Source organism: Erigeron canadensis, chromosome 1 (assembly GCF_010389155.1).
Source record: "Erigeron canadensis isolate Cc75 chromosome 1, C_canadensis_v1, whole genome shotgun sequence".
NCBI classification, from domain to species: Eukaryota; Viridiplantae; Streptophyta; class Magnoliopsida; order Asterales; family Asteraceae; genus Erigeron; species Erigeron canadensis.
The window spans coordinates 44,408,831-44,421,367 of NC_057761.1; the positions used below are offsets into that span (position 1 = coordinate 44,408,831).

Sequence of the window (12,537 nt, forward strand, 5' to 3'; positions counted from 1 at the left end):
CAAAAGAAAGCATGGGCTGTTAACTACTTGTATGCACAGCTAAAGTCAGTCATGCAAGTGCCCGCTATGCAGAGATGGTCTTTGACGTTTCAATTCTACTTGTCGTCTTCTCTACAAAAGTCTCGTTGATTTTATACGCATTTACAACCAGTAAAATGCAAACACGCGGAAGAAAGAAAAAAAAAAGGAAGAAACGTAAATGCCCCAAACAAAGGCATTCCACACTATATAGTTGATATAAAAAGTATCTATTCAAAGGTGGCCAAAAGGAACCACAAGAACAATAAAACTTTTCTAAGCTATTACATGATCTTCATTTTGACAATCCTAGCTCATGTGGGCCATTTCTCAATTGCTACAAAAGTCCATACTCAGTTTTTTGGTGACTAAGCCACCTCTACATTCACTCAGGTAGCCAACCGTTTCCACATTACCACCCGGTTCTCTTGACAATCACCAATATTCCACCATGACAACCTACAAAATTTGTATGGTCCAATCTTCTGAAACACGGACATTAGGCTTGCGGATGGTCAAAACCGATGACCTAACCCCGGAACGAATCTGGAGGGGACCTAGTTCAATATCAGTAACGTGGTTTGATGGCTCAATACGGGCACTCTTAGGTTTGGATGAGTGGCCTAACAGTATGATTCTCTCGATGGTGCAATCAGACAAGAATTTAGAGCCTAGAGATGTTGAAGGGGCTAGGTTGATAGATGTAAGTTTGCCATCTGAGAATACAAAACGGCGATGGATGTAAGCACCATGCTTGAACTCGTAGCTCTTGCCATCATCTATGTATAGTTCACCTTCAGCTGCTCCTGAACTATCCACAGCAATAACCTAAAACACACAATCCAAAAAGATTACATAAGATGCAACGGATTTATGCACATATTTCAGAGCATCAATGTCAAATGCATGAAATGAAAAACGACTCCAACCCATGAAAATGAATCCTTCGTCTCATTACAACCTAGAGGCGTATTTGAATGCCCACATTGAAATACCATACTGATGATAGTCACAACCAAATAAACCAGCTTCAGCTGTAAAATGTAATAATATGTGTAGACGATATAGTGTGTTTAATGTAATTTGCTGTTTAAGGTTAGTTAAATGAACAGAATCTACATATTGTCTGAATGTCTGGACTATTCAAAGTTAATAATGACAGCTTTTTTCCTTTTTTGCAGCTATAAAACATTGCTTTAGAAGAATACGAAATAGCATAAAGAGTCATTAGATGTATCTAACAATGATCTGAGAATCTATTGTATGCATCTCCCTCAAACCCTGGATAAAAGTGATCCAGGTATATACCGAGTTGCAAAAAAATAGAGCACAACACATAATATACATACCAGTGTGTAAGGATCGTTCTCCATTTGTACTGTACTTCTACGAAACCGATCTTTCCTTGGAATAATAGTTCCCGACCTTTGAAAAACGGGTATATCTGCGTCTGTTACCGCCATCTTTTGTGTCTTCCCTCCTTTATATGCTGTACCGGTTCTAAGGTCATACCAAGTATGATCCCTTGGAAGGTAAACCGTTACATCTTTTGCACGCTGCACGAGAATTTCAGTTAGTTTGATCACCAGCAGGAGGGGGTAAGCTACATGAAAAGACAATAAAGAACCTCGGTATAAACTCCTTGCACTAGAAGACCATTTCCAACCATGAAAGCCTCATCGTTGTTAAAAGTCGCTTCATCATTGGGAAACTCCATCCATAGGGGCCGGGCAACTGGGACTCCAGTAACATTTGCCTCTCGAAATAATGTGTAGAAATACGGAAGCAATGTGTACCGCACGCGTATGGCATCCCTCATCACCTCAGTATTACGTTCCCTATCATCAACATAAATATTTATAACCACTTTGACCATCAAAAGCCAAGAGTTGACTATGAGAAGCCGCAAGCCACAGGATACGATTGATTAACTGATGTTTCAAAATTTAATATTGGCTCATTAGAACCATACATCCAAGATTTCTGAACATGTACCAGATTTAGGGGTACATTATACAAATTTTCTTTTTTTAATATGTGGAGACCCAAAAAAATAACCATTTTAAGTTTTCTTTTTAATATTAGTATAAGATTATGAAGTTTACTTTTGAGTTTTGATATAAATTAAATTTGTTAACATTTCATTCTACCAACTTACATAGAAATTTTCCATTTTATGTAACAAATTTTTATCAAGAGAAAAGTTTTCGAAATCCGTTACATTTAAAGATAAATTCATGGTCCATACATCCAATAGCAACTCATGTATAGTTGAATACTTGAATACCATTTCATATAGTCTGCTCATATAACATGATTAGAAGATATTTGTACAGAAAATATTTGGAAACAGAGAGAGAGCCTCTTGACTTATGTTAGGAGAAGGGTAAATAGATTTTTAACTCTACCCTTATATGAACAGCTTTATTGCAGCATGTATTAAACTCGCATTTAAAAGTGATTTTCTGACACGTAAACAATCAGAAGTTACTTATCCAAACAATAAAACCTAATTATGACAACTTGAAGGTGCAATACATGGACAATCAGCTCAATTAAGCAAATCAGTGCATCCCCTAAATATCATTTCTCTATTTTCTAACAGAAATAAAGAAGAAAAAACAATAGAGTCAAATAGTTCTTACCCAAATAGCCATGGTTCCCGTCTCTTGGTATCATGATGGGCATGGCCCCTGAAGAATGGCAAGTAAGCAGCGACTTGGTACCAGCGAACAAGTAACTCGGTGTCAGGATTCCCAAAGAACCCACCAACATCAGCACCTACATAGAACACCAACCAAGAAATTTTTCAATAAATAATACATTCATTTATGACCCAAAAAGAATAGGAATAAAATTTACAAACCAGCGAATGTTATCCCAGTAATGCCAAGTGTCAAAATCATTGGAACGGAAACACGAAGCTGCTCCCATTCTGCTGTATTATCTCCCGTCCAAACTGTCCCATACCTTTGGGTACCTGGGAAAAATGCTCGGGACAGAACAAAAGGCCTATCTGTTCCTCCTTCTCGTTTCAGAAGGCCATCAGATGTAGCCATGTGGAAGTAGTAGCCATACGCATTATGCAACTCTCGGTGCTCAACATTACCATAATGTAAAGCATCTCGAGGCATGGTCACCTGCTCAGATGTAAAGTCAAAGTTACAACAAAGCATAAGTGTTTCGCATTCATCTTCTTTTGTAGCACAAAAATTGAAAAATGATTGTTTTCAACGAGCAAAATTCACTTCATTTTCATGAGATTGTGTCTAGATACTAGTTATTTCATTTAGGGCGAGGTCTCTGGGTCAGTCTTCTGCTCTACCAACTGAGCTATCCCAAGTTCCCAACTATTCCTGATGTCTCGTCCTCAAATATTTGTTGAGACTCAAATGCTGGATATGCAAGCATGATAACGTATGGATGAAAATTAAGGAAGACATATTGGATCACTCCACCTAAGTTGGATTTCAGTATCTTAAACTATGCATCTCCACAACTAGTAAATATATATGTACAAAGAGCATAACGGGTTACATAAAACATAAACCAACATATCATGCATACCTCAGGCCCGTTGAATACGGAAGGCTCGTTCATGTCATTCCATATGTATAAAGATGGGGTTGACCCAACATACTCTGTATATGCAAATTTATCAGCCCACCATGATCTTATCTCCGGGTTTACCATATCTATATACGAAGAGGATCCAGGCCAACACCAACCATCATAATCCCTTCCACTTGCATCCTTCACATAGTAACCGTTCGCTGAAGCCTCCTTATGTATATGATAATTGTCATCTCTCTTTATATGCGGATCCACGATAGTAACCATTTTCCTACCCCTCGAAGCCAGATCCTTTTGCATTTCTTCAGGGTTTGGGAAAAGAACCTTATCCCATGTAAAATACCTTTTCCCATCGGTATGCTCAATATCCAGCCATAAAACATCATATGGAATATCATGTTCATCGAATTTCGAATCTACATTCTTGACATCCTCTTCATCCCTATAATTCCATCTACATTGATGATAACCCGTAGAAAACAACTGAGGCATTGCCGACGTTCCAGTAACACTAGCATACTGCTTAACAACATCTTTTGGTTTAGGCCCGATAAAAAAGAACGCATCAACAATCCCAGCTTCACTCATCCACAACGTATCAATCCTCTTCTGATCCGAAGGCAACTTGATCGCAGACTCAGCATCCCAACCTGACCCAAGAACATCAATCTGCATTTCTGCAGCATTCAACCAAAAAAACCCTGACGTCCCACGTTCACTACCGTGTGATAACATAAACGGTATTGACCCATAAAGCCCAAACGGTGACTCGTGTAAATACTCAAACACATCTAAGTTAAACAACCTATATGGTTCAGACTCTTCGACACCAGGTCCATTAGTAGGTTTCAAAGCAAGACTAGTAGCATGTTCAGGGATCCCATAAACAAAATCAGCACCATAAAAGGACACATCAAAACTAATCGACTGAGGACCGTACGGTCTACTATCCGTATGACTCCTAAACCTTTCTTCCCAATCATCCCCTTCTTTCTTAACCCTTAATGTTTCAAAATCAAACAACCCATGAGAGTTAAAAGACATAACCTTTTTACCACTATTTTGTTCCCTAACAAAAACCTCAAAAGGGTCACTTCTAACAACAAATTCATACCCATCAAACAAATCAACAACATAAGATTGCAACAAATCATCATTAAGTACCTCTGAAGTAAATCTTTTTAACCAAAGTTTTTTACTTTCAAACTCAGAAACAATAACATCAGCCACTTGATACCTTTTCTTTGGTGGGTTTTGATTTTCATCCAAATCTTCATCAATTTTAAGCCTCAAAATCCCATCTTGATAGACAGATAATGATAAAGTTAACTGCTTTGACTCAAAATCTTGATCTGGGTGTTCTTGGTTTTGAATGGGGTTTGTTAATTTGGCAATTAGATCACCATTAATGATGCTTACGTCATTGATTATGAGTTTACAATGTTGTGGTTTTCTTGATCTAGCTCTTTTGCAAAAAGGGGTTTGATTGCAATTTCTAAATTCTTCTTTTTTCCATGAAGTAACTGAGTTTAAAAAAAGGATCAAAAAGATGAGAGCAAGAATTGATTTCATGATGAAGTTTTGATCATAATAATATGGATCTTTTTTATTTGTTTTTTGTAAGAAATGAATAGGTTTTAAAGAGGCAGATAGAGAGTGTAGAAGGAGTAGACTTGTTTCAGAGACGGAGATTGCATTAGCGTTTGCTTCTGGTAATATATTTCTGCCACCACGCTTTAATTTTTTCTTTTTGGATTTAACAATCAACACATATAACTATTTATTTTTTAAACATAATTATTATTTTTTTAAAAGGTGTGAATTAAACGCAAATATTGGGAGACCTAGCTTACATTGTTTTAGCCAGGTTTTCGCTAAAGAGCCCTTCGCCGAATAGATCCTCAATTTAAACCCCTCGATGAGAAACCCCTATCATCCAGAAATCTGGAGGGTAAAACTGCCCACCATAAGTGGAAATAAAATGCATGTGGCCACCCCAAATATGTCTAGGGCAGGACTCGAACCCATGACCTCTTGTGAGGAAAGGAAACTCTGATATCATTAAACAAAACCATTCATGATCACGTCATTTGACGAACCACAAAATATTATGTGTCTACAATGTCCAAACCTATTAAGATACCAAAAGACCTGTTAAGACATGTAATACACATATGTATTAAATAAAACTTGTTAAGGTACCTTTTAAGGCATGACTAAACCTGCTAACAAGTCCCTTACCAAGTTTTTTATCTTGTCTTAATATGTTTCGTGTTTTTAAGAGGTTCCTTAGCAGGTTCCATAATAGGTTTCATGGTTTAAATTTAGGATTTTTGTTAAGAGGTCAGGTTTTTTTTTCTTCTGTGTAACCTATTTAATTTCATGTCGTGTACGTGTTTGAAAAAATTGACACGATTATTTCTTGTGTTTGACCGTTTGTGTCTAATCGTGTGCGTGTCGTGTCGTGTTGGACACGATATGCCAACCCTACCTCATACCAATCAAGCCGGAGCTCCTTGATGTCAAGGGGTGCTCCAAGATGTCATAGGGGCAGTGACCCTAACATATGTTGTCATTTCTTTTTGAAGGCAACAGTTTAGTTTTGATGGTTTAAATGTAAGTGTTAGAAATAGTGAAAATCCAAAAAATGACAGTTCACAAAAGGCAATATGGAAATGTAGTTCTTCCGTACATACTTGGTGGAGTTTTACTTCTCTAATACTTGTTGAAAATTTATCATTTTCATAAGCAAAAGGCTATATCACAAATCCGAAATGACGTCGATACAAAAAGGCTTAAACAAGTGCATTTCCAAAGACTATGAGTCCTTGAACAAAGCCCTCCCTGACTCGTAATATTACATTTTAGCACTGAAAAGTGATTGACGGAAGATTATGGAAGAGTAGCTCAATTGATTAGGTCCCGACTCACAATTAATGATTCGGGAGGAGTCTAGTTAGATGGTGTTTATTGTTTCGCTTTCTAGACTAGATTGTATTTGTAATTGTATCTTTTGGCAAATAGCACCTTCCTAGTTGCCGTCATAATAATAATATACATATTTTGGTGTTAAAAAAATTTTATTGTATGTTGTGTAGTATGAAGCTGCCAGGAACACAAAAGACCAACGTTTGCCTCCACTTGTCATTTATGGAATAGCAATTTACTCATATGTATTTAGTAAGAACTTGTACAAATATCAATGTATAAACATCTGTTGATAAAAGAAATCAATGCAGCATGATACACTATCCAACCCAGCCGACCTGTCCACCCCACACCACTAGTGACAAGATCACCTAATCAAGTTACCCATGAACACTAGAGTGCCTTAACTTCCAAGTCTAGCGACGAACTATATACATGACATTGACTTCATTCGCATGCATGAACATGTCTGCAGATAATTGAAACAGAACACTCCCCTCTCGTAATGAGTATTCAAGCCTTCAAGGGCACTCTAGTGACCATATTGAAATTTAGAATGCTAAATAACAGACAAGTACACGGACGAATAAGTAGAAGTTGATACCAGATACTATTTTAGGTAAGCACTAGACTGTAAAAAAAAACATATATACAGACTTAGTTTTTTTAAGAATATAATGAAAGGGTTGTTTTCGTTAACATCTACAACCAAAAATTGTTTACTACACTGGTTTTCATCTGTTCACAGTATTTCATGAAATCTGCTACCTTTTCCCTAGTAGTGAATCCAACAGAGCAGCCTCTTCTTCCTGAAAAACATGTGGCAAATAAACTGTTGATATAACTAATTCAGCTATACAAGCCATATAATTGCAAGAAAATGACATACCACCAAAGCGTTGAACTCGGTTTCCTCATCTATTGCACTAACTGTCAAAGGGTCCTCGAGTACCTCCTGTGTTGAGCAAAGAACAATACAAGTTTAGCATGGATTTCAAATCTTCATATGTAGTTGATTAGTGATATAGGCATGCATATATCCACACACACACACACACACACACACACACATATGCTACCAATCAAATACGAACCTACATCCACACTTCCTACCAATTAGAGTGACTGATATATTGGCCATTTAACTAATGTGCTTCATATCCTCAATATATTATATAACTACTAGCTTACAAAGTGAATTGACTATCATGATTGTTATGAAATGTAGTATAATAAAGGGGGTCACTTACATCATCAGCAATCCGCAGTTGACCATTGCCATCCTATGAAATTAAGGATATTGTATGAGATGATGGAGAAGATAAACAACTAAACAAGCTCTAACAGCAATAATAACAGATGTAAAAATTCATTAAAAAAAATCTACATGTTTTCCTTCTCAAGTAAGAAAAATGTTTTTTTTTTCTGAAACATGCCTTTTCATATATCATATTCATATATAATAAAAAGTCTTGTGAACATAGAAAACGAGGCAGGGTTTTAGAAGAACATATATAAATTTCGATTAAGCGCATAAGAATCATTGGTTTACCTTCACAGCTACAAACAAAAGTGGATCAGATGGGGTGTAGATCATGTAATGAGAACCATCCTGCTCGGAAAAGATAAACAACAAAAGATATAAGAATCATATATAAAGGTTGCAAAACATACTTCACTCAATAGAGGATTTCATTATTTTGTTTCTATACAGTGGCGAAAGGGAGAAAAATTAGCATAATTTATCAAACTAAAACGAAGTTATAAACAATTACTACAAGTAAATAATGTGGGTGATAAATTTATCATTTATGATAATATAAATATTGATATATTCCTTAAAATTACAAGGGTATAATCAAATAGGGGAAGAAAAACAATTCATCACAATAATAGTTTTTCACTTTATTCATAACTACTAAAAGATTCAGTGATCATGGAAGTACCAGCTGAAAGCATGTTATTTCAACGCCTTCAGTAGGCAAGCCATCCAAAGCTTGACCATCATCTGCAGAATTATCATATGTGATTCATTCAAGAAATGTAATTAAAAAGACAAGTAATATAAAGCCAATAGCAGTTATAGCACTACTGTAAATTCATACATCTCTTATCCAGTTGACAATGAATTTATAAAACAAAGATAATGTATGTATTTCCATGAATATATAATTAAAGCTTCAAGTTTCATGCAGTTCTCAAGAACTAATTATATAGTTATAGACTTATAGTTTAAGCTTCAATATGGCATGACATCTTTATTATGGCAACTTTACCCTGAAGGTACACTTTTTAGATACTTATAAATTAATATATTCGCAGTGCATACTCAACATAATTATATTACATAGCAAATAATTAGCAACATAGCACTACTTGTTCTCGGACTGTCCAATTACACGATTGAAGTTATCATTTTGCAGGTCCAAGATTCACATATTCAGATGAAAAATAGCTCTTATTTGTGGACTTTACAAAAGAAAAATGAATATGAGCTGATATGAAGAATGGAAGAATTTTGTACAAACACATAGAATAAAGTTTTTCGAATATGCCTACTAATATGATGAGATAAATGAATATTAGAAAATTAGCAAGCTTCAAATTCAAGGCATGCAAGCAAGAGTTTCTCTAGGATAAGCCTTTAAATTCTTTTACACATAATTTCAATTAACACAGAACCTAGATATTTATCAGCATTCCGTTTGTTAATTATGACTGTTTAGACAACTTATCTTCCACTAAAAGAGTACATGTCTAGATGCTTTATACTTTTCTAATTAGACTAATTCTCAAAATTATTACAAGTGTGTATAGTAAAATAAATATAAAAACCACCATAGATGTTGAAAACGTGTCCAGTTGTTTGCATTTTCAAGTTTGGATCTGAAATAAATAGTTGAAACTATAGAAGTAGTTTCAACGTGTAGTTATAAACTGGAAAACTAAGTTTTCTGTTATCAACCGGAAATTTGCCTCCGCTAAATCTAACAGAAGGACAATAGTACATCAAGTAAAATTATCTTGACAAATCTTATCTTAACAGGTTTCCGTTTTTAAGGTTTCCATGAATTTTTTTTCTGAAATCACCCTCAGTTTTCTGCAACCAATCAGGCCCTAAAAATGGTGAATATGAAACCATAACTTGACAAATGTAAAATACTTGAGGACGAGGTGTTACCACTTACCTGTGCCACATTCAAATATGTCATCCTCAGTGTAGCAAAATCCTCCACGAGCTGTATAGCAAAACCTGGTTGACAAGAAGAACAAGCTTAAATGATAATAACATACAAATGCAAAAAAAAAATGCACAATCAAAGAATGGGAAAAACAATAACAGTATTAGCTACCATAGCCGCATAACATACCCACTATATACAAGATGCATGTGAATCTTGGCGAGAGCGTAGGAGGCAGTAGGGAGGATTGACTCAACTTCATCATCGCTAAGCTAAATTGTAAATGCATACATATGTTTGAGTATGTCAATGATGTTAATGATAGAGAATTGGCTGTAGTTATGTACAATTGTATAACGAGGAATCCCCTAACTTACATAAAGTGGGAGAATACAAGAAACTAAAACCATATCAAACACATATCATCATCCAAAGTCATGCAGTCATACCTAAAATCATGGGCCTAATCACAGCTAGATAAAATCCATACATGGCTAAATCATATTGAAATATATCTAACAATCCTCTTAATATTGAAGCATAGGTGTCAATAACTTCCAGGCCAGTTCCATCGTATTTTGTCCATAACCCATTCTATTCTCTTTGAGATGTGTTCAAATAAATACTCATGCAGCATTACATATTTACATTATTAGTTATCATACATAAAGCAATTAGATTGTTTTGAAACTCATCTTATTTGTATAATCATAAATAGAAGTGATAGCATAGCTAAACCCAGTAAACAAAACTAACTGGCCAGCTAGCTGCATTGCTGCAATACGAAAGTTCATCATCGCTAATGAAACTTAACTCTCTTAGAAGTAAGGGGGATACTGACAAAATTCACATTAGAGCTCAGAGATGAAATTAACTTCGATCTCAGTTTTTTTTAAAGCTGGCAGAAAAGGATGTCTCAACAGAGAGTGAAGAACTTCGACCCTTGATTCATGCCATCAGTTTTTACCAATATGGCACTACCCGACTAATACAACCCTTAAGATCAGAAATCTATGCCATAGTCAAACAACAAATTTCAACCCAAAAATCAACTAATACACACTCACATAGTCACATCCCATAACTAAGATACCCACAGGACTGAGTGGGCACTAGAGCTACTTCCGTTTTCAAGGGTTTTTCAGAAGAAAAAGTAACAGGGTCAGTTTTGGTTGAGATAATACTTATAATGCAGCCACATACAGAGATCGGTCACATCAGAACTACAAAAATTTATCAATACAATGTTCTTCTGCTAAGATTGGAAAGGTACTAAAAGCATTAGAATACATACAGCTGACCATCCTTCGAAATTTGTGCTCTTTAGTATCTGGACTGGCCTGCAAAGCAACATATACAAATAGATAACTTAAAACATATTACACCAATAACTGTAACTCAACTGGATGCCAAAGTGCAAATTTACTTACGTATCAATGGGGCATAGTAGCATACATTCATCCCCTTGTGAACTTCTAAAAACTCTTCTAATAACACACTCTAATGGAAAATTATTTGCAGGATCAACCTATATTTTAAACAAACATATATTCACATAATCAAAACCACAATTTCCAACTCTGGTATCATCTCCAAAAAACCACAATTAGTAATTTCTTCAACTTTACATATACGATTCTCAGCTAAACTTTTTGACCCATTATCAATAAAACAAGGAAAAATCAAGCCATACCAACCCAAGCCCATCACGTGTGCAAGCAACGGCCAGCTCAAACCACAACAGATTCCCATGTGGCTCCGTTGGGCTTGAACCGCGGATGAATCCTGGCCCCGTCTCCCTTTAACCATAAAGATACTAAATTTACTTCTCTCATGTTGGCCTTAGCACCCGGGGGGTGAAAGACCTATAATGGATAGGTTATCCAACTTCTAACTAAGGCCATATCATAGTCAACTACTCATTCATTTTTATCAAATATCATACACATTAACACAAACACTAAATTCATACAACAAAAACACAAAAGCTTTAAACTTTAATAACTAAACAACAAGAAAACATACAATAGTAGCAATTCGTCTATCCGAAACCGCAACAACTCTCCCTTGATCATCCACAAGAAACCCAGCAGGCGGTTTCGGCAACGGTAACGGTTGATACCTCACTTTCCCAGCACCACCACCACCACCAGAAGAAGAAGAAGTAGTCTCCTCAAAGACACCATCATCCTCATTTTCAAGCTCAGTTACAAAACCCTTACTACTAAAGCCACCATTTTTACCCTTATTTTTGACTGGTTTCTTGTTATTAGTTGAAGATTGTCTCTTTTTGACTGGCCCATTTTGTTGTTTTGCAGCAAAGCATAACAAGTGTCTTTTTTTAAGATAATATTTAGGGTTTGGATGGTGGGAGATAAGAAAAGATAATTGGGGGTTGAATTTAGGGTGGTGGTGGTTTAGTAAAGGGGGTGTGTTGTAAGTTGATGAGATAAAAGATGCCATTCTTCTTCTTCTTGTTTGGTTTTTTATGGAGCTTTTATTTTAATTTGTTCTTCACTTCTTCAAGAAAGCATGAAACAGATACTGAGAAAAGACAGGGTTTGTTTGAGTTTTGTCACTTGGAGGCTGTGGTATTTCTTCAAATAGATTTTTCAAGTCTAATTTTTTTTTTACGTAAATCTTGGGCTTACTTATTTTTCCAAATTCCACGTGCTAGCAATAATATATTTTTTTTCGATTTATACTTTTTGGGCCAGAGACATTATAACTGGTTTAACGCGGCTCATAGCCTCATACAGAATTTAAACATTTTTTAACTTTATTTTTACAGGTTTAAGGTGGGCATTGCCTTCTTAATTAGAATTAAATAACTTCA

At 35.7% G+C, this 12,537-nt stretch overlaps 2 protein-coding genes across 2 annotated transcripts; both read right to left on the reverse strand.

Annotated features, from left to right (window-relative positions):
* Positions 1-186: 186 nt before the first annotated feature.
* On the reverse strand, positions 187-5,246 carry LOC122603197 (probable glucan 1,3-alpha-glucosidase). Its single transcript, XM_043775842.1, has 6 exons — positions 3,586-5,246; positions 2,885-3,158; positions 2,664-2,799; positions 1,646-1,856; positions 1,368-1,574; positions 187-846 (listed from the first exon to the last, which is right to left on the reverse strand). The coding sequence occupies exons 1-6, from the start codon at positions 5,161-5,163 to the stop codon at positions 478-480; spliced, it is 2,775 nt and encodes a 924-aa protein (XP_043631777.1). The 5' UTR covers positions 5,164-5,246; the 3' UTR covers positions 187-477.
* Positions 5,247-7,148: 1,902 nt separating this feature from the next.
* On the reverse strand, positions 7,149-12,290 carry LOC122604371. The gene is made up of 10 exons (XM_043777267.1): positions 11,727-12,290; positions 11,132-11,229; positions 10,996-11,041; positions 9,891-9,973; positions 9,708-9,772; positions 8,466-8,527; positions 8,072-8,131; positions 7,770-7,802; positions 7,409-7,474; positions 7,149-7,328 (listed from the first exon to the last, which is right to left on the reverse strand). The coding sequence occupies exons 1-10, from the start codon at positions 12,162-12,164 to the stop codon at positions 7,284-7,286; spliced, it is 996 nt and encodes a 331-aa protein (XP_043633202.1). The 5' UTR covers positions 12,165-12,290; the 3' UTR covers positions 7,149-7,283.
* Between the last annotated feature and the right edge of the window lie 247 nt (positions 12,291-12,537).

Excerpts from the sequence above, each read along its gene's own strand:
- LOC122604371 (XM_043777267.1), bottom strand. The coding sequence starts at position 12,164 with ATGGCATCTTTTATCTCATCAACTTACAACACACCCCCTTTACTAAAC. Across the intron at positions 8,132-8,465 it reads AAATAACATGCTTTCAGCTG|GATGGTTCTCATTACATGAT; the intron begins GTACTTCCATGA and ends TTTTCCGAGCAG. Across the intron at positions 7,475-7,769 it reads AACTGCGGATTGCTGATGAT|GAGGTACTCGAGGACCCTTT; the intron begins GTAAGTGACCCC and ends TGCTCAACACAG.
- LOC122603197 (XM_043775842.1), bottom strand. The coding sequence starts at position 5,163 with ATGAAATCAATTCTTGCTCTCATCTTTTTGATCCTTTTTTTAAACTCA. Across the intron at positions 3,159-3,585 it reads CCGTATTCAACGGGCCTGAG|GTGACCATGCCTCGAGATGC; the intron begins GTATGCATGATA and ends ACATCTGAGCAG. Across the intron at positions 2,800-2,884 it reads TACTGGGATAACATTCGCTG|GTGCTGATGTTGGTGGGTTC; the intron begins GTTTGTAAATTT and ends TGTTCTATGTAG.